Here is a 26,307-nt window from a genome sequence, read left to right on the forward strand (position 1 = left end):
GTGTGTCTCCATGCTACCCTGCTTATACCCAGATGGGGTATAAGTGAAGAGAGAATCTAGCTCAGGTTGTGCCTGAATGGGAGTGAAGGACTGCAAGAGTGTACACGTCCAAGAGTGTGTACGGGTGTGTGTGTGCAAGAGGGCTTGTGAGCGAGTCTCAGAAATGTGTGTAAGCAAAAGAAAGAGAGGGATGAATATGTACGAAGTGTGAGTCAGAGAGCGTGTGTGTGTGAGAGAGAGAACGGGAGTGTATGTGTGAGGAGAGAGAGGGGTCTGATTCTTCATGGTATGTGCCTTGTATCATAGAATTGTAGGACTGGAAGGGTTCTTGAGAAGTCATCTACTTCAGCCCCTTGCACACATGGCAGGACACCATCACCATCACTGACACCAGTGCAAAGAAGAGCATAAAGTGCCACCAGGTCAGAATCATGCCGACTTTGCGCCCCCTTAGGACTGTAGTCAATGACAACACAAGGTGCAGGGCTATTAACAACTAGGCTCTGAGAGTACCAGTGTATTTGCTGAGCTCAGGATGGGAAATCAATGCCATCTGAGGGTATTGGCTTACTAAAACGATGTTCTCTTCCTAGTGGAGAGCTGAAGCCAGTCTCTCTTCCTGCTGTTTCAGCTAATTCCTCATCAGTTTGCTCCTGATTTGTTCTCGCTCTGACAAGCCACAATGAACTTTGTAATTCCATTTCTTTCACCGTTTTAAATCCCATTCTACAAGCCGTACTAATAAGGTGATGAAAAATAACAAAGAAACCTCCCAGGGCCGCAGGCAGCATCAGGATATCTGAAAGGCCTCAGTCACACAGCAAGATGCACTGGGCCGGGGACCTGAGTTTGAATGCAGGAGCCAGGAGGCACCTGTGGGCAAAATCGTAACCCCACTCAGCAAACCAGAAGGGGACTGAGTATGTGCTGACCACACCACAACATGGAAGTCATTCACCAAGAGATACATACACAGGCTGAGGGAGAGGACTGCAGTTTGGGAGTCCATTCTCGTCGAAGGCATTCAGGTCACATCGGCACCAATCCTCGATAACGTCTCCTTTCCCTGAGCACCAGTATGAGCTCATCAGGGCTCCCCTGAAGGCCTGGAAAGTTTTATTAAAAAGAAACAAACATGTAAACTCTGAAAGCTCAGGGAAATCAGCTAACACCTAGTCCTTACCCTGCCCCAATTATCAATGTCAATGTCATTAGATCTGGAAAGGATGAAGTAGGGGCTTGTGCATGCAATGGGACTCAGGAGACCTGGGTTTAATTCCCAGCTCTGCCACTGACTTCCCATGTGTCCTTGAGAAAGTCATTTACTCTGTGCTTCAGTTCCCACGTCTGTGGGATAATGGGGGATAATGATTTGGTCTTGATTGTTTAGACTGTACACTTCTTCCAGCAGGGTCTGTATCTCTTTATGTATCTGTACAGCGCTGACCACAAAGGGAGTCTTTTGAGATGTAAAAGGGCCCATGTGGTCCCCTGGGACTTTATTGCAGAAGGACAGGGATAAACCCAATTCCAACAAATCTGGGCTCCCTTAACTTGACCTGAAGTTTCAGTAGGATGTACTACTGTTCTTTACTTCCAACTTTTAATATTTCTTATGCTCCACCCCAGAACTGACTGCATTTCAAAGGTGAGTAGAGTGACTCTTGAATAAAAAGCACCCAGGGGCCATCATGCATGCTGTACTCACACACTCCTGACTCATATGAGCAGTCCAGCTGAAGTGAGTGGTGCTAGTTGCTTGAGTAAGGATTACTCACAAGAGTAAGAATTGCAGGACTAGGTACCCTAGTAGGTACAACCAGAAGAGTTTGTAAAAGCACTTTAGGGAGTGCATCTAATGGAAATTATTAATACCTATGCACTGCCATTAACATGACAAGAACTCCTCACTGCGGTTGCTACCGCCTCAGAGGACTGATACTACAATATAAGCCTCAGAAGCAATAATGATCCTCATGGATCAGACAGCACGATTGGCCCTAGATTAGTAAAGGTGAAATCATTTTTTAAAAAATCTAACTTCCTTAGAATCTATTCCTGATGATTGTTCACTTTTTGCTGTTCACTCGGCTTAGGACAGAGAGACAGAGCAGGTCAGTTTCACTGCCTGGTTCTCACACGCTAGCCCCAGGCTGCTGGAGCTGAGTTGCTAATACCGCAGGGGAATGCTTAAAACAAAACCAGCACCCGGTCTAGTGGTTCAGCTCTGTAACTGGGTCTCAGGAAACCCGGGTTGTAGAGACAGGAGTCCCTCCCACCGGCTGCGTAACCTTAAGTTGCTTCACCTCTGTTGCCCCTCTCCTCCTTTGTCAGTCTCCTCTACTTAGACCATTAGCTCTTTGGGGCAGGAGCTGTCTCCCACTATGTGAACGTACAGCACCTGGCACCCAGGCGTTCCAGCCTCCATTTAGGTTTCTAAGAGATATGGCAATAATGAAACTCTGACTTCACTGTAATTGTTTTTTAAAATCTGCTTCTATTAGCTTTTGCAATTCCTTTCCCAAGGTATTAGAAGACCTACATTTTGGACCCCAAACTTCTGAGCAGTGTCCCCTATATACCTAACAGCTCTCTTGGCTTTCCCGCCCCAGCCAGCTCTGATCTGACAAATCCCCAGTACTTAAAGCAGCACTACTTCACCCCCTTCAAATCTCCAAAAGTGCCCGACCGCAGCTGCCTGGCCCACGTGAGAAGACTAACTTTAAGGGCTACACCTTAAAGACTGAAATTACCCCTTGGAGAGGACAGGAATGGCTTCAGCAGATTTGGTATTTAACACAACACTGTAGTAAAAGCACCTTCCTCGAACCATTGAGAAAAAGGGTATAAATAGAGACATACGTCACACTCTATTGTTTCAGACAGAGTAGCAGCCGTGTTAGTCTGTATTCGCAAAAAGAAAAGGAGGACTTGTGGCACCTTAGAGACTAACCAATTTATTAGAGCATAAGCTTTCATGAGCTACAGCTCACTTCATTTAATTCATCTGATGAAGTGAGCTGTAGCTCACGAAAGCTTATGCTCAAATAAATTGGTTAGTCTCTAAGGTGCCACAACTCCTCCTTTTCTTTTTACTCTATTGTTTGGGATTTTGACAATTTCCCCAAACACGCAACCACCTTTATAATAAGGCGCCTTGAGTCACCCAAGTCTGCAATATTTCTGCTTCCAGGCATTTATTAAATGTTTCCCACTCAAAAAATAAAAATAAAAAATAAAAATAAAAAGCAGGGGGGAGGGAAGGGGATCAGAAAGAGAGCAAAAGAAAGAGAAAATACATTATTACTCTTTAGATCCTAAGTAAAAGCCTAAAAGCGGAAAGGGTATTTTTAGACAATTAGAGAATGTCTAGAACAGACAGACAGACAGATCAGATACATGAGAATGAATTGTCCCATGTTGCAACCATATAATAATCTCTCAACCTCTGTATTACCCAGAGTGTCTGCTATAACTAATGTGACCAGGAATTAATGAAAAGGAAAAATACATAAGCAAAAATACATCAGTCCCACTCCATAACTGGGGGATGTAGGGGGCTGTACTGCTGACCTAGGTACGATGCCATAGGTGGCTGCCCGGGATGATTCTTTCTAAATGGGGCCACAGCTTGGATGGGATTTCCTGATGGTTTTGAAAGAAGAGGAGAAACTGACACATGGATTTTAGAAAAGCATGAGGGAGCTTGAGAGAGAGAGAAGGTTGGATTTCCAAGAGGATTTGAAGGGCATGGAGCTGAGAGTACTCTCCAGCCAGGCCAGGAATGGGGAAGGAAAGACATTAGATCATCCTTGGCCTTTGAACTGCTCCTCCTGCTCCATGTTATGTGTCCTGCAATAGACTCACTGTTTACAGCTCCCTGCTGGCCCACATGGGTGCGGGCTCCCCTCACATCTCCAGCCAACAGGGGAGACTCGGGGAGCTTGCTGGACTGAGCGGGGCCATGTGCAGCGTGTCGGAGCAGAGCACCAGGTGGAGCCGAAGAGAGAGAAAACACCTGAACCACTCAATAGGAAATAGCTTCCAGCTCTCTGAGCTCAACGTCCGCTAGCGCCTATGGGGTGGGAGCCTGCAGAGACAGCTGTGTCAGGCTGCCCAGGAAAGTCACCTGGGCCCAAAACAAGGTCTGCTAAGCAATGGACTTCCTCTCAGTGACTACACTGCCCTCCTGCCACCCCCGTACCGCTAGGGTTGCCAGGCGTCCAGGTTTCGACCGGAATACCCAGTCAAAAAGGGTCGTGGCAGCTCCTGTTGGCACTGTTGACCGCGCCGTTAAAAGTCTGGTTGGCGGCGAAGTGGGGCTAAGACAGGCTCCCTGCCTGGCTCCGCGCAGCTCCCGGAAGCAGCTGGCGCGTCTCTGCGGCCCCTAAGTGGCCGGCAATCAGAGAAGCGCCGCACGATGCCCCCGCCCCTTAGCTCAGCGGCTGCAGCTCCCTTTGGCTGGGAACCGTGAGCAATGGGAGCTGTGACGGGGGTGCCTGCGGGCTTGGGGCAGTGCGCAGAGCCCCCTGGCCCCTCTGCCAGGAGCCATGCAGAGCTGGAGCTGGCAGGCCGGGAGCCTGCCGTAGCCCTGCTGCGCCGCTGACCCGCAGCCACTTGAGGTAAGCGCCACCTGACTAGAGCATGCAGCCCGCACCCCCTCCCGCACCCCAACCACCTGTCCCGACCCTGAGCCCCCTCCTGCACCCCACACCACTCAGCCCTGAGCCCACCCCAAGAGCCCACCCCCCTTGTCCCAGCCCCGTGAAAGTGAGTGAAGTTGGGGGAGAGTGAGTGATGGAGGGAGGAGGGATGGAGTGAGTGGGATCAGGGCCTCAGGGAAGGGGCGGGGCAGGGGCGTTTGGTTTTGTGCGATTAGGAAGTTGGCAACCCTATGCACTACACACTGCCTTTCTGCCACCTGCGCACCCTCCCCACTGCCCCCTACCATCCCCACACTGCCCTCCTGTGACCCCCAAACCCCACAGTGCCCCCAACCACCCCCTCACTGCACACCGCCCTCCTGCCATCACTGCACCCCACACTGCCCCCGGCCACCCCTGCACCGCACCCTACCATCCCTGCACCGCACACTGCCGCCTGCCATCCCCTCACCGCACACCACCCTCCTGCGACCCCCGAACCTCACACTGCTCCCTACCACCCCCTCACTGCACACCACCCTCCTGCCACCCCCGCACAGCACCCTACCATCCCCGCACCACACACTGCCACCCCCCATCACACACCGCCACCCCCATCACACACCACCCTCCCGCGACCCCCGCACCCCACACTGCCGCCTGCCACCCCCACTGAGCTGCCACCACATTACCTGTACTGTTCTCATACCGTTACTCTTCACATCTATGGCCCTTGCTGTCTCTGCCAACCCATCCGAACACGTGCCCAGTCTGCTGTCACACCATCATCCGAAAGCCTCACAACCTCAACCCCAAATGCTGCCGCCCCCTTGCACTCTCCCTCTACACACTACCCGTGTGGTGCACGCCTGCCATGCCAGACACCCTGGCACCATCACAACATGCCCGTACATCCTCCGTCTGCGTCATGTTGCCGTGCACTCACACTGCCCCGAGGATGGTGCAGCAGTGGGTGCATGGTCACTGGTATTCACGAACACGCATGCGCTAGGCTTCCACAGAGTCAGAGGTCGGTGCTTTTGCAGCTCTTTCCCCCTCGCCTGGGCTCGCTCCTTGCTGGATACCCTGGCCACCTAATGATGTAATCTCATCCACCAATGGCCATACCCTTTAGCCCCATCCAAGAGTTAATTTCTTTTTTGTTGTTTACAGGAACTACATGCTCCCCCCCCCATTCCCCCGCAACCTGACACACTTTAATTCGATCCTGCAGGTACAGAGCCCTGATCTGCCTTGTGTCAACCTTTACACAAACGAGGTTAGCCCATCGATGCGTCCTTCAATTCCACTCATTAGGCTGAGCGCACCTACGCGCAGTAACAGAGTTACACGAGAAACAATGGGCCCCCGGCCCTGACAGCAGCCTCTATTCAATTTCGCTGACATTTGTTTATGGAGGAGCAGCTGGCTGACGTCAAACCGAGCCAGGAGAGGCTGGGCGTCGGGCTCAGCAGACAGCCAGTGGGCAGGCTTCGGCAGAGCTGCGCGTTGCTTGTTTTTAATCAGGGTTTCTAGTAAGTGTGTGCGCTGGGGAGTGTGTGCGTGGGGAGCTGGGGCGGAGGGGGGGGATCAGAGGAAGGGAAGAAGTCAGGTGCTTTGGAAAAACAGGTCGCGACAAAGGTCAAAGCAGTTCCTGAAGCAGGATTCCAGCAGAATCCTGCAGCCTCCAGGAAGCTGCATTAGCCTTCCAGGACACCGCTGTACAATCCTGGGGCTCCAAATTCCCTTTGGGGCCACCGCGTTGCCCCTCAGGGCTCCATGTCTACCATAGCGTACCCACTGTAACCTTCAGGGGTTCCCTGATGCCTTCAAGGGACATTGCCACAACATTCAAGGCTCTGCACTGTGCTTGGGTGCCCCTGCTGCAAAGTGGGGTGCCCAGCTGATTCTGCCGTAGCCTGTAGGAGTCCAGTATCTCCTCCTGTGGGACCACACAGTAACCTTCAGGAATTCTCTGCTGCCCGGTAGGGACGTAGTACTTAATGAGTGGGACCTGCCTGGCTCATTGGGTACGAATGTGTCTTTTGGGGGTGCTATCTGGTTCTTGGAGGGGCTCAGTCTCAGAGAGCGGTAATGCTCAAGAGCTATCTGCTACCCTGCAAGCTGGGCTGTCACCGTAACCCGGCTGCCTGCTTGCTTTCTCCCTCTCCTGAGCATCGTAAAGAAGGAAGGGATGCTGCACAGAGCCCGCTTACATAGACAAAGGTGAAACTGCAATCACTGTAATCCAAACAGTGACCCTCAGGGGGAAAAAGACTGCTTGCAGATGGCAATGGTGGGACACATATGAAGGGGGAGAGATCTGCCATATATCCATCTTTGATTATCGAGTGTATCTTCAAACACAGCTGTGCTCGGGCCCAAAACACCTTTAATCCAGCCCTGACCCTGGGCGACTGAAGACTCTCTGTTCCCTGTTTTGGCATTAGGGCGTCTGTGACTGGGGGCTAATCCCCCGGGAGGCTACCCTTTCTTGTCCTTGACACAGCTACCTCATTGCTTTGGTGTCTGTGATTGAAAGGTACTTCTCCCCGCTCCCATACCCAAAGTTAACCCTTCTCTCTCTTCGACATCACCGTCTTAGGACATTGGCAAGGGAGGCCCACAGCACCATAAAGTTAACCCTGGATGTGCTGATTTAGGGCCCGATCCTGGCTAAGTACTGAGCCATGGCAAGTCAAGGGACGTGAGGGTGCTCAGCACCTCACAGGGTTGGGTCCTCCATGTTGGAGGCGCCTGGGATGGCAGAGTAACTCCCTTCCCACAATGCACTGAACAGGCTGCTTGTCCTGTGGGAGCTAACCACTCCCCAGCACCCCGACCCTGCTCTGAGTCCTCAGGCAAATTTCTCCTTCATTTTAAAGTATTCAAATTGTATGGCTTCCCTGTGAGTCAGGGCACTTGGTTTACATCCTTCAGTGCCAGAGGAAGATTTATGAGAGTAGAAACTGGCTCAGAAGTTTTATTTTCTAGATGAGGAGTCATGCCATTAGATATATAGCGTTATGAATCACCGCAACAGCATCAAATTTGCTCTTAAAGGTATAATAAGACTGACACCCCACACCCACACATACCCATATAATGGATTGATGGTTCCCGCCCCCAAGACGGCTACTTTGTTTGTTTCGACGTGAACAAGACATAAAGGGCCGTAAAACCCCATCTTGCCATACGTTGAGTCTATTCTTAACAAATATTAGGAAAATGAATGACCCACGTACCCCATCTATCACTGACGTGAGTGCAGATGGGTCTTTCTTCCCCTCTTGTTTGTGCCACGGTGAACACAGGGCTTGCTTAGTTTTCATGGCTCAGAGGCTCCGCAACTGAATACAGAAACATTTTAACAGTCTGCTGACAGCTCAAATCCGGGTGAGAAAGGGAAGGATGGAAAGTCATTCCTGTATGACAGCTTTTTGGTGGTTGCTGGGAAATGTCCTGCGGGCCCCAGTCCAGCTCCCAGGACCTTGAACACAAAGAAAGTTCCACCACCAGGGCTGACTGAGGAACAGCTGCAGGATAGTGGGGAGGGAGAATCTACTTCAAGTGCCCGAGCTTTCAGGCCAGCCTTCTCATAAGGACTCAACACCCACCATGGGGCTCAGGATTTCCAAAGAGCTCACAGGGTTGGGTGCATGTTGGGTGCTGAGCATGTCTGAAAATGTGGCCTCAACTGGAGCTGCTAAGGATTGGAAATCTGGCCTTACTTATTCTTTGGATCAAAGAACTTTTAGGTTAGTACATGCCTCATTTTCAGGAAGAATTACAGAGGGGAATATATGGATTGGGGGAAAAAATGCAGTCAGGTTGAATGCGGAAGTGAATTTCTGTGAGGGAATCTGGCTATAGACTGTTTGGATGGATTATTCCAATAGAAATTGGCTATTCTGGTACATTGTGTGTCTTGCATTGGTTTCCCGGATAAGCCTCTCAAACCTTAATCTCTGTTTTCCCCCAGTGACTAACTGCTTGGTTAGACCAACCTCAGCAATAAATGAGAGTTCCATCTTTTTCTTGTTACTCCACGGCCTCCTTCAAACAGTACAGGGGACAGCCCCTTTGCCAGGAGGAATGGGTAAAGGGCTCGAAATCAGCATGTCTCTCAAAACCAAGAGGAGCTTCTAACCAAACGATGTATGCAATCATGGAGTCTTTTCTGCATCTGACAGCAGGGTGCTAGATGCCTGGGTTCCATTGTCAGTTCTGCTGCTCATGCATTGGGATACCTTGGCCAACCTGATTCACCTCCCCATGCCTCAGTTTTCCCACCTGTAAAATTGGGATAATAATCCTTCTTTATCACATCGGAGTGCCTGTGACGCTAAAAGGAAGTCATGGGGTTCCTCTCTTTATGCCCATTTATCCATTTTGCCTATATATAAATTGAGTGCATGCTCTCATGATGGTGAACCTGAACAAGATGCTGAGAAGACTTATTCTCTTGCAGCTGATTGCAAAGGGCATTGAGAAAGGAGCACCCATCTACTAGGACATTGTGGATCATCCCAAAAGAGTTAGATACAGATCTGATCTTTCTTATGCCTCCATCATCCTTTATGGGATAGCAGACTTTCCACTGTGACCTTCCATTCAATGGGCTGTTACTCAAAGCTGCTTTCCCTCTTGTGCATCATACATGCCTTGTTTCTACTGTGTAGTCTGACTGCCTCTAGGCCCCATCTGTTACTCTCTGGTCTCCGAGGTGCACCCTGTGACCTGGCTATGTGGTCTCCATGCATTTCCAAGGCATCAATAAAGGTATCTCTAGGCAACGCTACATGAGTTCCAAAGTCACGTCACATCCCTCTGGAAAGAAGAACCAAGGCCATGGCCCCATTCTTCCATTCTGAAGCTGCTAACTTAGCCAAAACATGGGATCGGCTTGATCTCTGGTGGCAGTTAGTCCCACAGCCAAGATTAACATCCTGCTTTTCTGTACCACTAACTTGACACTGGGGTTCATTAACCACACAATCCTCCTTGTCAAACACAGCTACGGCTGTGGGGACTGGAGCAAGGAGTGCCCTTCAGATACAGCAGCCAGTTCATACCTTTATCATGATAACAGGGCAAATCCTGTGCAGATAAATGCTACAAGTTTTTACAGCACCTAACACAAGGGGATGCTGATCCATGACAAGGGCCCCTATGCACTACAGCAATACAAATAATGCCCTGGGCATTATTCATTGACATTCATTTATTGGCGAGTGAAGGTTCTGCAAGGATTAGGGCCATATAAGCACCTAGACAGACAGAACCGTAATCTCAGGTCAGACCTCGGTTTCAGTGCATTTCAAACCCAGCAGCATGGCTCAATGGGCTTCAGCAGGAGATAAATGCTACTCCATATAAGTTACAACATCTAATAGAGGAGATAAAAATAAAGGACTTCCCAGACCAGGGACTCTTTCCAGGATTATGGAGTTTGCGTCTGCAAGTCTGTTCCAGATTCAGAGCAAAGGAAGGTGAAATTTCCCTACTGTTGTTGGCAGGCGACCACATCTTCTAGTGCTCACACCCTCCTCTTCTCCGGCTGCTTCTCCCCGGGGAGCAGTATCTCCTGCCGTTCATCCTGTGAAGGGACTTCAACATTTTGCCAGAAAGCTCAGGGTGCTGGAAAGGATCCAGGATGGGCAATGCACTGGCTTCTATTATTGATGGGAACCAAGGGAGCAGCAGAGGAAACTGGAAAACCTGGCAGCATCAGACAACATTCATACTGTAGCGACAGTCCCGTCCAGGCGAGTCGGCTTTGCTTTCACACCTAGAATACAAAGCTCCCTATTATAGCACAATAGGTCAGATCAGAGCGGGCCTATTCACTAATGCAAGTCGGATGTGGACGAGATCCATATCAGGAAGAGGCCCGAGTGGCTAAACTTTGCACAGCGTATTAATGCAAGAATGATGAGTGCCAATTAACAGATATAAACGGCCTTCCCTCCCTCCCCCCCCCCACTCAATAACAACGTTGTCCCCAGTTGCTCTGGCTCCCTTGCGACTTTGTCCATGGAAAAATAAATTACTGGCACCGACCTTCCATGTCTTCAGACTCTGCTTTGGGGGAATTATCTGCGTGCACAGAATGTTTTCTTTTCTTTCAGAAGCTTGCCTGGCCTTCCACTTCTGCGCAGTCTGGCGGGACTAGGACCCAAGAGCGCTTGGAGAAGCTGGCGAGAGCTGCAGTGTTGGAACCAAGGCCCTATGAATGCCAGTTTCCCTGGCATTGCTGCCAGTCACAGGTACAGATTTTTCCTCCCTTCCCCTCCCCTAAAACAAGCAGCTCTGGGATACCACAGAGAAACAACCCTGAAAAATGTGACCAATGGGAAGGGGCACAAATGTCTGTCTGCTTGAACAGACTTCAAGGGATAAGAGCAAAATATCACAACCTTGTATGCAGTGCCTCTTGGCCAGCTGTAGGTCAGAAAGTGCTCTGAGTAAATCCACATTTGACATGCTCTAGCTCCTCTTTGATTGTTTTCCTCCCTGCATTCGCGGAGGCTCTCAGCACTACGGCATCCCGATTCATTTTCTCAGTCCATGGCTCTGACTTCCCCAGGTCCAGGTTTGCTCTGCCTCCAGGGCAAACTGTGATATCATCAGAGAGAGTGATTAACTCATGGAAATCAGAGATGGCAAGGGGTGGCCTGGCCAAGCTGGCCATACCTACACTGGCTTGTGAGCCTTCCAGAGACCTTCCCAAGCTGATCTGCAGGTGCTTGGATAGTTGACTGTCAACAAACCCTCCTGTCCTCTCCCACCTGTCATCACTTCCTGCTTCCCCTCTGCCCCAGAGCATCCCAAGATGTGTGTTTGTGGATCTGGGGAGATGCTACACTACCAGTGTTCCCAGGGTTTTTCCCAGCAAACATAGATGTGCACTTCACTCCAATTCAGCCTGCGGAGCGCACCTTCCTCGGGGACGCTTGCTTTGCACATTGCTACACCTGAACATCATGTTACAAAGCAAATCCCTGCTGGAAACATGTGCTAACTCCCCATGATGACAAAGCATCCCTGCGCCTCGGCTCATGTTATCCAATTGGGCCTTTGGATCACACTGTTACGGGGTTTCTTGCAGCTCCTTTCAATCTCCCATTTTCCCTGGCAGAAACTCTGGCACAGAGGCTGCGGGGAGCACACCAAGACTCGCTGTCCTGGCGCACCCCCTCACAGTGAGACCCAGCACTGCAGCACGTCCGCCTCAATTTCCCCACAATGATCTTAAGCCTATTCCCGGCATAGAGCTGACCTGACCCCCCAGCAAATCCACCTTTCCATGGTAACAGTATCTTTTGGACAAACTCCCAACCTCCTCCCCCTGCCCCCCCAAAAAAAGCTCCAAAGGAATCTTTGGCCTAGCTGGGCTCAATGTCCAGCCCCCTTCCTTACAGGTAGGTCCCAGCTGCAATGGCAGTCTTCACATCCACCAACAGGTACCTGGGCTCTGGTCACCCCAACAAACTGCCTCCTCCTACCAAGGGCCCTGGCCAGCCAAAGTCCTCAAACAGCTCGTGGCCCTCACCCAGGCTTCACGCCCCCAGGCAGGAGCAATCTGTCTGCTCTCCTCCCAGCCAACACTCAGCTGCTGGGCTTTCCTCTGCAGTCAGCTCCTCTTCTTTCCTCCCCAGCCAGTTATCCCCACTGCTGGGCTTTCCTCAACATACGCCCCACATCCAGAGCAGATGACAGCAGGGTGGGGCTAAGTGAACTGGGCTGACTGCCCCACGGATTCCTGGTCCTTAAAGGGGCGGGCCACCCTGGCACAGGGGGTTCAACCATCAGTGATGGAAAGTAAATTCTTTGCCCAGGTGCTCAAATACCATGCAGGTGAGTGCAGCGTGAAAACCCAAACAGAATGGATTCCCCCCTCCACCCTGAGCATCTGCCTTGGGAATAGTTGGGCATGGATGTGTGATAGTGATATCAGCTTAAAGGCAGGTATCAGAGCCAAAGCCCAGTTGGAATCCCATTCTCAAATGCCTACTAATTATTATTAGCTGTCCTACAGTAGCACTTAGGGTATGTCCACACTAGATTGCAAACCCAGATGTACTGGACCTGGGCTTGTGGTCTCATGTGTTTCCAAGCCAGTGCTTGAGCATCCACACTGCATTGTAAACCTGCGTTTACCATTGCTGGACTCAAGTCTCACACCTGTACTAACGTATCCCTACTGTGCCACACAGACTCTCTGACTCCGGTCTGCCGCTGGAGCTGCGCCCACGCTGCAAAACAACAGGCCTTGGGAGGGGCAGGTTAGACAGGCTGCCATTGCTTTTGCCACTGTGTCGTCTAGACCTGCTCAGAGCGGTAACGACACCGGCTCTTTGTCTGCAGCAGGACGGGGAACTTCTGAGAGAAAGCTTCATGCAAACGCTGTCACAGAGTTGAGACATCTTGTGGGGGGTGCGTAACTTTCAATTACAGCCCCCCCTCCCAGCCCAGCACCCAAAAGAGCTTTGGAAGGATGGGGGAGTGGAGCGTGTGACGAAGGGGTTTCCCTCCCTTTCTCCTTTCATGGCCTCATTTTCATCAGCGGGCCACAACCTTTCAGGCAGCGCAGCCAAGCAAACGAAGACAACCCTGCGGTCTCTGAGGGGGGTCTCTTAGTTGGGGATAACTCCAGACTGCCTCTGTGGGTCAGGCTCAATGCAAACACTGCGCGCTTCCTCAGTCCTGAAGCCGTGCCTCCCTCGGCCCCTCAGGGCCATGGGCCTGATCTCACGTGCTGACTGGAGCTCCTTCTGTTCCGGCACGGAGGCCCCATGGCCGAGCCTGGCTGGCTGGTGTGCTCAGGCTCGGTACCATCGGAGGGGCACCTGCTAACCGGAATGCCGGGAAGAGCCAGTGAGAGCCTTCCCAGTTGGATTTTTCCACTTGGCCGTTTACTTGGCCAGATTTAAGGAGGACAGATGGCCAATATGTGTCTGAGTCTCCTTCTGTTTATCCCATCTGCTCCGGGCAGCAACTGAGAGTAAGAGAGAGAAGGGGCGGGGGGAAGGGAGGTGGGCAGCAAGCGGCATTTGGGGATTCCAGCAGAGTTGGTTTCATCGGTGGGGCTGCTTGCAGTTCCCTTTGCGACCCATCACCGCCAGCCACAGCGTTCTAAGGACTCCGCGAGCCGGAGCATTTCCCAGACAGGCAGCACTGATGGGCAGACTCCTACAGCTGCCGAGGATGGGTGGGTGAAGCACTGATGAAGAGGACGGACTGGCTGTGAGGGGACAAACCTCAGTGCACATTTACTGATCAAGTTCCCAGCACAGCCTTGTTTGTGCAGAGAAGCAGGTGGGTATTGTCCCCTCCTTAAAGTATATATTGGCCATACAAGCCTGTGTAAGGGGAGAGAAGGTAATAAGCATAGATAAAGGCCTCTCTAGCGCTACCAAGAAAGCGCCTTTGGTCGAAAGGGGGAGTACAAACAAGGCCATCATTTAAGGCCTCTGGCACAGGGGGAAGTGTCAAGTGTTGGCTCGGCTGAACCTTTTCAGGGGAGGCCAGATCCATGCACAGACACAGGGGAGGGGGGCTGGATGAACACTGGCAACAAGAGACTGCAAAGTGCAGCCAGCGGCATCAGGTAGTAATGAAGAATTGTGCTCCCATCTAAAGAAACCTCCCCTCCCGCAACACACACACACACACACACACAGTGGTACTGTGCATGCGGGAGGATCTCTCACCGGACTCCCACATGCGGTGAAGTGAGAGGTCTCCATTTGGGGCGGGGGAGATAAAGAAATGCCCCCACAGAGTCCACCAAAGGTCAGTATTGCTCACTGGACCCTGGGCATCTCCTTCAGCTGAGGAAGAACAAGGGTGCGAAGGGAGCCTGGCCTCTCCTCTTCCTGAGGCCACGTGGGAGGTGATGTCCCTAGACTGCCACAGGTGTTTTTGACCATGCACTGGCAGCTCCACTCACGAAGCAAGCCCTTCCTGTGCTGTGCTCTTTGCTGTGAGGGCGACACGGCGAGCGATTGATGCTGAAATTACTCAGGTTTAAAATTAAATAAAGGTCCCAGAGGTCTCCTAAAATTCTAACTAGAAGTTAATTCATCTCCTTACATTCAAACAGAGCTTTGAATCAATCTCCCGCAGGAGACGAGATTAATCTCCCTTTGCTCCCCTTCCCCAGCAACCATCTAAGCGTTTCTGCAGCTGGCCAAGCTGCTCTGGGAGAGCTTGTGTGTGCGTGTGTGTTTGATGGGCGAAAGTGCAATGCAAATGAAATTATTATCTTGCAAGAGGAAGATCCCAGCCAGTCAGGTGTGACCCACCCCCCCTCAAACCAGCATCCCTTGGCTTGCTATTGGTGCAGAAGGTGGATTCCTGTAGGTAACCAGCATACTATGCATGCACTGAATCTTCTAGGTCTCAATACTGTGATGTTCAGAGTGTGTGGGGGGAAGCGTAAGCTCCATTCTCTTCCTGCTGCCTCTCTGGGTTAGCGGGCTGGCTCATTTTCCAACCACCTCTTCCAGGGGACTTGGAGGTTTACAGAGTACGCAAACCTGATGTCTCTCGCTTTCTCAGCCTGTGCCTCTGGGTGATTATCACGAGCGGGGCTGCTAGTCAATCACACAGCTGCAGAGAGCTGAGAAGTCAAAGAAGCAGAAAGGTGAGAATGATAATATTACAGGCTTTGCCTCTTTTCTCTTTCTCCTGGCTGCACTCAGAGCTGGAGGAATTCCCCCTGCCCGGTCGTTGCAGGAGATGGATGCTCCCCCGGCTCAAAGTTGGAGAGCAGTGCCAGGGAAACTCCAGGTGCAATGAGAATCACCTTGCCTGACCCAAGAGGTGGATGTGAGGCCAATGCAGGGCAGGAATACATTGGTGGAATAGCATGGGCTAAGCCCAGGAGACCAAATGACCATGGCAGACATCTAAACCGCACCCTCCTGAAGGCAGGGTGGAGTGATTCCTTTCCTTGGCACTGGAGCCTGTCTGAGAAAGGCTGTTGTTACATGTCTCTTCCTGTGGGGCTGTTTGATGGCTGCTGTGTTCACTTGATTGCATTCTGTGCCAAGGGTCACGGGGAGAGGGAGCTTTTCCATAAGACAGAACAAAGATGTAGGATGGGCAGAAACCTTTGTGCTTCACTGCAGGAGCCGAACTGACCAATAAATGATGGAGGAGAGGGAGAAACCTCCGAAAATTGACAGGAAAGTGCATGGTGCGCCTCCCCCTGAAGCGCTGACTGGTCGCTGTCAGGGACAGGATCCTGGCATGGATGGACCATTGCTCAGTGCCAGTGGTGTTACGATGCACAAGCAGGCGGAAGCAGGACAGAGACAGCAGACTAGCCTACACGCTGCGACGGTCCCCAGAGACCTTTAGTGAGACGATGCCCCGCACTGCATGCCTTAGTCCAGAGGTGGGCAAACTACAGCCCGCGGGCCACATCTGGCCAGTGGGACCCTCCTGCCCGGCCCCTGAGCTCCTGGCCCGGGAGGCTTGCCCCCGGCCCCTCCCCTGCTGTTCCCCCCTCCCCTGCAGCCATGCTGCCGTACGGGCAGTGCTCTGGGGGGCGGGGCTGCGCACTCATTCAGGGGAGTGCGGCAACTGGTCTGGCTCCGGCCGGGCGGCACGGCTGCCAGACATGCTGCTCTGAGAGGCATGGTAAGAGGGCCAGGGCCAGGGCGTTGGAGGAGGGGTGGAGGGTCCCGGGGAGCAGTCAGGGGACAGGGAGCAGGGGGGTTGGATAGGCGTGGGAGTCCCGGGGGGCCTGTCATGGGGCAGGGGTGTAGATAGGGGTCGGGGCAGTTATGGGACAGGGAGCAGGGGGGTTGGATGGGGGTGAGGTCCCAGAGGGGGCAGTCAGGGGACAAGGAGCAGGAGGGGTTGGATTGGTCGGGGGTTCTGAGGGGGGCAGTCGAGGGGCGGAAAGTGGGAGGGGGCGGATAGGGGGCAGGGGCCAGGCTGTTTGGGGAGGCACAGCCTTCCCTACCCGGCCCTCCATACAGTTTCGGAACCCCATGTGGCCCTCAGGCCAAAAAGTTTGCCTGCCCCTGCTTTAGTCATAGCCTCTGCCTATTTGCATCAGGCTCGACTTAGACAGGAAGCAGAGGACTGGAGCTCACTTGAAACCATGCTGGGTAGCTGTTATAAACTGAAGAGAGGCAACAAAGTCACCTGCTCCACCCAAGACAGTTGAGTCGCACCAATTTGACTGGTAGAGCAGGAGTTCTCGGTGGAGAATAGAGCGTCCTTTCACTGCAGAAACCTTCATTAACAGCTCATGCATCGCAGCACAGACAGCCAAAGACGGCCAGGAATAGGTGTTTGAATTTTGAAATGAATTTCCTTGGGCCGGGCTCACCCCACCTGTCGCTGAGTCCCGCGGACACTGGAGCAGTTAAGTTGCTGGGAAAACGTTTGTGGAAAGAGAACGTTGAAGATCCATGTGTGCAAGTATTTGCAGGAAGTAAAGTTTGAATCCTCAGACCCAAGCACTCGCATAAGTGCTTGTGCATCCAATCTGCAATCAGAAATACTGTCCAGCATGTGACTTTTCGATCCGCTGCAGCCTGGCAACACACTGGAAAATTCAAATATTCACTATGAAAGAGTCAACCCACAGGTTATTTACTAAATAAATGTGAAGAACTCATTATCTGCTTGCAGACACTCCACAGGAGAGCAATAGCTACATCAATTGAGTATTACCCACTCCCACAGCAGACAGCAAATGGGAGTTTTTGGAGGAATAACTGTGGATCCTGTGCTTGGAGGAAAACACGAGACTAGTCTGTGGGCGATTCGTGTTGAATGGCTGCTGCAGTGAAGTCTATCTCTCTGGGCTGAGTATTCACACCAGGCTGGACATTTTGGAGTTTGAGTGGGAGTCCTAGACACCTGCATTTGTTGTTTGTGCTCAAGGTCAATAAATATTTCTACCTCCGCAACTGGTGGAGACCAGCCCCGGTCCTCAAGCTTGATGCTGGAAGAGGATGCTTTGCCGGTCAATGTTTTCTTATCTTTCCCTTCTGCTCTCTTACAGAGTTGCTGTTCCTTAGAGCAAATCATCACTTAGGGCAAGTGTGTCATTTTACAGCTTGTGCCACATAAGGGACAGCACATAGCTACGCTGCCCTGAGAGCAGGCCAGGAACCGCAGTGCGACTTCGAGAGTCACCTGGTTCCTCCTGGTCTCCCCATACTCTGGAGTGGGGGAAGTTATCTGTGCCAGATTTATGCTTGGTACAGATCACTTCCCCATCAGTACTGGTGCATGGTGAGGGAGGGAGGAGTCAAGGCTCTTCCCATTGCAGGCCCCTGTCTGCCAGTTCATGCAGGATGCGGAGTAACCCTGCATTGAAAACTGCCGTCCCTTTCACGCACTGACCCATGATATGGGGTAGCATGCGTAGGGGGAAGCTGGTGACCTCTTGCATCCTTGCTTTGGTGTGTAAAGTAGGTCACAATTGTGCCCTCAACAGGAAAGAAACATTCAAAGAATCAAAACAGGGCAAAGCACAATGCAGGGGAGGGACAGGCAGAAGAACGGTGCACATCTGTATGTCCGCATAACTCAGCTCTGGCTGGGGAGGGTACTGCTCCCAGTGACTCCAGTGGAGATGAAGAATGGCCTGGTAGCTGGGCCTGTAGACTAGAACTCAGAAGAATCTGTGTTCCGTTCCTGGCTCTGCCACTATCTCTGTGTGACCTCAGGCAAGTCACTAAATCTACCCTGCACCTCTGCCGTGTAGGGTAAACCCCATGAACAGATACTATGGTGAACTCCTCTAGTGAGATGGGGACTTGGTAGCCAGGGCTCAGTTTGGTCCTTTATCAGCTAGTAAAGTCCCTGAACCTAGCTCACTGCCTCTCTGCATGGGGAGGACTGAGAGAACGCTGTAGGAGTAGGAATTGTCAGTGTACGGAGCAGCTAGAACCTAGGTCTGCTGGACACTGAGCAGCTGCTGTACCCATGTCACCACCCAACAGTTGTGGGCCAGCAGCGACCGACAGGCTGTGAGCCTGGAGGAGCAAAGTACCACAGAATGTGCTCCCCAAAGAGGGCCTGTCTGGCTGTGCTCACGGGGGCCCTGATTGCTCCAGGCACACTATTTAAGCCTGGTGGGGACCCCAAGAAGTGGTCTGTGCAACCAGGTGGATCCCCATCTGGGTCTATGACAGACCCTGCTCCTTCGCCTTGCTTTGGTTCTTGGTTTCTGACCTTGGCGTCGGTTCTTGATTTCCGACTCCAGCCCTGCCCACTTGGCCCGGCTGCCCATGCCCTGGCCGTGACAATTTGGTAGGATCAATTTCAATAGGTAGTGAACTTAGCCCAGGGGTGTCATGAAAGTTTCCATTGCCTATTCTCCTACCAGCAATCCTGACCCTGTAGGATTCTTTACAATAGAGGGACTGCGTCATTCCAACCCCAATTCTTTCAGTCAATGGGGACGCTGCGCTCTCCCCAGTAGAAATCATGCTGAGGGCACCGAGCCTGCTGTAAGAGCGATGCCGTGAACATCTTGGCTCTCTCCCCACACTGGGACGGAGAGACCTGACTCAGTTTCCCACAGAAGCGACGGCAAGTTCTTACTGGGGGTTCCTGGCTGGCGGCTGTGAATTACAGCTGACTGGCTCTGAAGACATCGGGAGCTGTCTCAGTCAACAGAGGATGGAGAGCTAAAGGGCGGGGGGGGGGGGGGAAATAACCTGCTGAAGCACAAGGAGGGGAGGATCAGAGAAAGAGAGGAGCGGAGGGAAGGAATGGGGAGAAAGGGGCGGGCAGACCAGATGAAAAAAAGGTTTTAAGAAAAAATGAAAAGGAGGAAAGAGAGAAAGGGGAAAAGAATGGAACAGAAGAAAGTAGGAAGTGATATGAAATAAATGACAGAGAGAGAGATTGACAGCAAAAGACAGAGGGCAAGCTGTAGTGGGAGGTGGACATGGAAGACAAAAGGAGTTAATTACCTGTGTCCTGCCCCAGACAAAAACAGGGCCCCTAGAAGGACTGTGGGTGGGTAAGTGGGGCCTGTAACAAAGGCAAGCATCAGAGACTCCAGCCGGACAGAGGAGGCCTAGGCCGGGTTACAGCTGCTGTGCAATGGTGCCACATGGTCACCGTCTGGCACATAACATGTACTCAGCTGAACTCCATCCGCCAACACCATACGCATCGACTTTCCCTGACCTTCCGTGCAGTGTTCTCCTGCACCCCTCCGCCTCTGCGACTCCTTCTCCTGCCGTTCTCAGAGCAGCCTTCCCCCTCTCTTTGGCATGGGATGCACAGGCGCAAGAGAATGTGCAGCTCAGATCCAAGCTCCGCCATTGGCAGGAGCAGCTGCTGATGCAGAAAGTGTTGGGGGAAGGGAGGGAAGGCTCTTTCTCCCTCAAATTTGCATGCACATGCATGGAACCCCCGCCTGCAGAGACAGGCTCCCTTTGGGGGCATGCTTCTCTGTGTGCAAATTTAGCAGGTGCAGGGAGGAGCACGCGCGCATTAATCAAAGCCTTCGTAAAAGGGTGGTTGGTTTTTCCAGGGCCTCAGCAGAAAGTACAATTCGGGGCTCGGTTCCAGCTGCGGCCGGTGGGACAGTCTCTCTTCCGCGGGACGGAGGGAGGGAGTGACGCTGCTGCTGGAGAAACGCAGCCCGTGTCCAACTCACAAGCCAAACAGGAGGCCCTTCCAGGGCAGGGCACATGGGAACTTTGCTTCTGCTCGGAGCCTGGGAAGAGTGAGATCTGATCTCTGGGCACCCAGAGGGAGGAGGCGGCTGGGAGGGGATGGCTGCATCATGGTAGCGGCGGAGGGAGGGGCGATGGGGCGCTCTGCAGGAGGAGAGTGAGATGAGGAGACTGGAAGGCCACACTGCCCCCTTGCACAAGCGAGCCCATGGGGAAGGGAGGGGCGGAGAAGCTGTCCTACTTCCTGGTGGAGGAGCAGTAGCAGCAGGAGTTCTTTAGACTGGCTCGGTCTCTCTCTCTCTCTTTTTTCTCCTCCATTAACCCCTTGCCTGCTGGTGAACCCATTCCCCTTCCCCAAAACAAACTGACATCTTGCAGAGCAACCCGAGGGAACAACCCTGCCCCCACTCCCCATCGCAGTAACATCCCAACCTACCAAACGGCATAAGTGTGGCTCAGTGCCCACTCCAGGCTATTCGCCTCCTCACACACACACACACACACGGCCTACTGATTCCCGAATCCTTCTTGGATCCACCCTGGCCTTCGGCAGCCTTCACTGTCTGTCACTGCCCAACACCCTGACTGTGGATGTGTTGCTAGGAGTAAGGGAGGGCGCTCCGGAGACCAAGACGCCATTGTCTTGTTGGGTTATTCTGGCTGCCTGCGAGAAGCTGCAAATAGCTCCGTCCTGTCTTGCGGCCAGGGAAGAAGCCAGTGTGTGCATCAGCCTCCCGTTCGTCTCTCCCAGCTCTTAAAGGAAATCCCGCCCTGTTCATTCCTGGGTCAGGCTGGGGGAAGAGGGATTGTCAGTGTCCCAGCAGAAGTTCTCACATGGAAGGAGAGGGCATGCTGATGGGATGGTGCTGGTGGTGGATGCATGGAGGCTGCTTTGACACCAAGAGCCAGCAATGTCCATCGTCTATGCTCCCTCACTGCAAAGGGGGGCGGGGGGAGAAGAAAGCTTGGGCCGGCGCAGCCCAGGCTAGTATCATGGCTGCATTGGGGCCATGAAGTCTGCCAGTCTGAGGTCTCCAGGTCCAGGTGGGCCAGCTAGGGCTCCGCCAGCTTCGGAAGACTGCAATCCTCCTGCACTTCACCTGCCACAAGCGGGAGGAGCTCCCGAGCCTGGTTAAAGGACGGGCAGCTTTAAAAGCCATAATCAGGGGCCGGCTGGGCCAATCCAGGGCACAGAGGGGAATGGAGAGCCTTTGCCAAGGAGTGCAGACTCTTCCTCTGGATGGAAAGAAGCAGAGGTTGGAGAGAGATGGAGGGATCGTGAGAGGCAGCGGTAGTGGCAAAGAGGGACAGACTGATTGGGGGGGCAGGTAAATACGGACGGAAGAGAAACAAGGGAGACTGAGAGAGGATTGAGAAATGGCTACACGGAGAGGGGCATGCAGATGGGGTGGAGAAGGAGACAGAAGGAGAGTGAGGGGCAGAAAGAAGGATGGACAGGCCCAGGAGGAGGGGAGGACGCAGAGAGAGAGAGAGAGAGAGAGATCGGTGCTCTGCCCTCTGAGGGTGTGGGAGAGCGCGGGGGAATCGCACTAGGTGGCCACACCTCTACTCGGGGCTGGGATTGTTTCCAGACCTGCAGCTCCCCTCGTCCCACCCACAGCTGCCGCGCGCTGGCTTGCTCTGAGCCCCTTAATCAAGTGCAGGCTTGGTGCTAATAAGTGACTTTAAACAGGTCTGTCATTTTTGGATTGGGGGCCGGGGGTGAAGGTGGGGGGGAGCAGGGACCGGGGAAACCAGCAAATAAATCTACATCTGATTAACATTTACGTTCCTGCAGGATTTGCAGAGAGCAAGAGACAGGAGAGAAACCAGTGCCAGAAGCAAGGCTGATCCTAGCCTCGCCTGCACCTGTTAGAGTAACAGTGACCTCCAGTGGCTGGTTGGGTGAATCCCAGGGGCCTGTTCCCAGGCCCTGTTCCCTGTGCAAGGGATGGGTAGAGATGTAGGTTGTTATTTGCAAAGTCCTAGGGCACTGAGAATCTCCACCAGATTCCCCAGGCACATTTAAGGGGTGCCACTCCAGGTCCTGATCCTACATACAAGGCAGCCATTTTCCTGGTTTGTTGAATTCAAGGGGCGTCCATGGGAAAGACCATGAGCTCTGTTTTCAGCCGTGGATGACTGATAGGGACAGAACGAACACACACATACACACACGCTGCCGGTACTGTTCTGCTTTGCATCCAAAGGGAAAATGATTTGGATACTGAAAGGGGAGAAGGAGAGAGAGAGGGATTCATAAGAAACAGTGAGAAAAGGAGTGATTGGGGGGTGGGGAGTGGGGTGGAGAGGGAGGGATGCTCCCAGGCTGCTTGAGACACATGGACACAATGCCATGTTTTGGCCTTTCTGTGGTGGTGAGGATAATTTGGGTAGGCTCTCAGATACTGTGGCAACTAGTGCAGGATCAATGGCTATGACAGAGAGGTATTATTTGTTTTGCGGTAGTGGCTAGAAGCCCCAGTCATAGACCAGAGCCCCATTGTGCTAGGGGCTGTACAAACACAAAACAAAAATACAAAAAATTTCCCCAAAGAGCTTCCAAACTGGATAGAGAGATCGACGGGAAGAAGAGAAGAGGTGAGGAAAGCAGGGAGAGAGAGAGGAGTTTCCAGAGCAGGCTTCATCACCACCTCACTCACCTCCTTTGTGTCATTGTCCGTTATCAGAGTGTACAGGGGCATCACGCGGTTAATTTCCAGCAGCACGGGGGCTGGGCTGAGCTGCTCCTTGCCTGGGCGCCGACACAAATGGCAGGTGGAGGGGCAGCGGCCCTTTTCTTCGCAGTGGATCTCCACACCTGAGATCAGCTGATCGTCCGAGAGCATCTGAGCTGTCAGCAGGCCTGAGAGGTAGGTGATGAATGGCATGGACTTGAGTTCCTTCTTGGTACCGAGTTCAGTCGTTTCTGTTTAGGGAATGGGGAGGGGGGGGAGAAGACCAGTGGAAAATACATTTCAGCCCAATCAAACATTTTCTGTCGCCAAACCGAACACCACAGCAGCCAGGATAAACGCAGCTGCTTACAGCACAGGTCGTGTGGGACCAGGCTAGGATGGAGGCACAAGAGAAGGGAAGGGAGATAAAGAGAAACATGAGATTTTCACATTGCTGTTTGGTGTGGCTGGTTGAAAAATGGGATGTATTTTGAGTGAAATGTTTCTAAAGAAATGAACATTTCTGTGTTTAAATTTGCAGATTTGTTTGATTTTTCAATAAAATGAAAACCAAAAAATTTTGGTCTTTGGAAAAAAAATAAAAGGTTTTCAGTTGCCCTTTCCCTTTTGTCTCCCTTATTTTCTTCCCTCCCTGCCCCTTTTTCCAGTGAAATAAAAGGGAACATACCCATCAGAAAAGAAATTTTTCATAGTATCGTAGGACTTGAAGGGACCTCGAGAGGTGATCTAGTCCAATCCCCTGCTCTCATGGCAGAACTAAGTATTATCTAAACTATCCCTGACAGGTGTTTACCTAACCTGATCTTAAATATCCCAACTGATGGAGATTCCACAACCTTCCTGTGCAATTTATTCCAGTGCTTAACCACCCTGACAGTTAGGAAGTTTTTCCTAAAGTCCAACCTAAACAGCCCTTGCTGCAATTTAAGCCCATTGCTTCTTGTCCTATCCTCAGAGATTAAGAAGAATATTTTTTCTCCCTCCTCCTTGTAACAACCTTTTATGTACTTGAAAACTTTTATCATGTTCCCTCTCAGTCGTCTTATCGCCAGCCTAAATAAACGCAATGTTTTCAATCTTCCCTTACAAGTCATGTTTTCTAGACTTTTAGTAATTTTTGTTACTCTTCTCCAGACTTTCATAGAATCATAGAATACCAGGGTTGGAAGGGGCCTCAGGAGGTCATCTAGTCCAACCCCCTGCTCAAAGCAGCACCAATCCCCAATTTTTGCCCAGATCCCAAATGGCCCCCTCAAGGATTGAACTCACAATCCTGGGTTTAGCAGGCCAATGCTCAAACCACTGAGCTATCCCTCCCCTCCAATTTGTACACATCTTTCCTGAAATGTGGCACCCCGAATTGGACACAGTACTCCAGGTAATACATCCCAGAATGATGTTTGCTTTTTCGTGTGGAAGAAAACAGAGTCTTCACTCTTAGATTGGTTGTAACAAATCAGAGACCGTTTATTCTCAAGCAATTGCAAGAGGGGAACTACACACCCGGGCAGGGAATCTGCCTCACTCCAGGTAGGGCTCCATAGATAAGCAATTGAGGAAAGCCTTTATACCTTTTTGCTACAGGCAATAATGATCACAGCTGCAGTTTGTTTATACATATTCCTACCTGCTATCTTATTTTTCTCAACAAATTCTGCTACAGTCTACATTCCAATTTTATCAAAGCAAGGTCAAAAAACAGCATCTCAAACAATTTTCCCAGCCGCCTAGCACAAGCCCCACTTCTACAAATCTCGCACTATTAACAATAAGGTTAGCCTGTCTTCTGCAGGGCTCTTGCCTAGCACAAAATGAGTACTACACTTCCACATTTTACAACAGCGTTACACTGTTGACTCATATTTAGCTTGTAATCTACTATGACCCCCAGATCCCTTTCCGCAGTACTCCTTCCTAGGCAGTCATTTCCCATTTTGTATGTGTGCAACTGATTGTTCCATCCTAAGGGGAGTACTTTGTATTTATGCTTATTGCATTTCATCCTATTGACTTCAAACCATTTCTCCCATTTGTCCAGATCATTTTGAATTTTAATCCTCCAAAGCACTTGCAACCTCTCCCAGCTTGATATCATCCACAGACTTTATAAGTGTACTCTCTATGCCATTATCTAAATTATTTTCATTTAGGAAAACATAAAATAAAACAAACACACACACACTATTTTTCATTGGAAAAAAAATGTCAACAAAATCAAAGCGGATCAGCTCTACTGCTTAGGAATGGTGTGGTCCAATACACCACCAACACTAATGGAAGCTCACCCAGACATAGCGCCTTAATTCCAAACCAGGTTTGCTGGAAGGCTCATGACCTTTTCAGACAACTTGGCAGGGAGACTGTGGCTGTTGTGGGATTTCAGGTCTCGGACATGCAGAACCACGTGAAGCACTTTCAATGGGGTTTTGCTGTGGGTTTCTGGGTGCATCAAACCATGGGAGGTGCGGTCTTTGTGAGGATCAAAGACAGAAAGCTTCAGGCAGCTGAGGTCAGGAAGTAATGATGTCCCCCCAACCTCCTGTTTTTCCCCAATGCACAGAAACACACCACTTGGGGTTGGCGAGCATCACGATATACTCTTACTCATCAAGTACTGGGCAAGATTCTAGGTTACATGAACCAGCTGTCTGGCCTGATAGCCCCATTGTCTGGTGTGAGACAAGCCCTGTGATCATTATAATTGAGTATTAATTAATTATTTATTAATTATTATTATTATTTAAACTAGGGTGGTACCTAGATACCAATCACGTTAGGGCTCCCTGGGGCTGGGTTCTGCACAAATAGATAGTATATGACAGTCCCTGAGCCAAAAAATGTTCCATCTCCAAAGAGGCGATGTCAAACTCTGGTTCAAATCCTGTTCCCTCCCCACTATTGAACTGTGACCCCTACCTATCTGTTGTGGAGAATATAGTAAGGAGTAGGGCACTGAAACTGACTAGAAAGGGGGTGGGAAATACATTGAATGTTAGAAATATGTTTCTCTGCAGTGAGGGTGACTGGGACCTGGAATGACCTTCTTGCTGCTCATGGAGCCGGCTGCAGCATGGAGTTCTACCGTTGCCACCTCTGAAGGTCTCTCCTCCAGAACCAAGCTGACACATCTCGATAACCCCTCCCCTCCCCATACAGCGTTGTCACGTGAGGCCACGATGCTGGGTCAGTCCCAAATATAGATCAATGGAAGAGCTTGCTGGGTAGGGAACAAACCAAGCCCAAAGTGAAACAGCAGGTTACCCGACACAAGGCAAAGGAGCTTTTGAAGGTAAG

The 26,307-nt window shown here is 51.5% G+C and overlaps 1 protein-coding gene across 1 annotated transcript in view; it reads right to left on the bottom strand.

The window, feature by feature from the left end:
- The window catches only part of ASTN2 (astrotactin 2), a 595,119-nt gene that overhangs the window by 147,744 nt on the left and 421,068 nt on the right, over positions 1–26,307 (bottom strand). Inside the window, 2 exon segments of the mRNA XM_077835839.1 lie at positions 973–1,106; positions 22,978–23,243. Of these exon segments, the coding sequence (XP_077691965.1) occupies positions 973–1,106; positions 22,978–23,243 (400 nt within the window).

This window comes from Eretmochelys imbricata, chromosome 16 (assembly GCF_965152235.1).
Source record: "Eretmochelys imbricata isolate rEreImb1 chromosome 16, rEreImb1.hap1, whole genome shotgun sequence".
NCBI lineage: Eukaryota > Metazoa > Chordata > Testudines > Cheloniidae > Eretmochelys > Eretmochelys imbricata.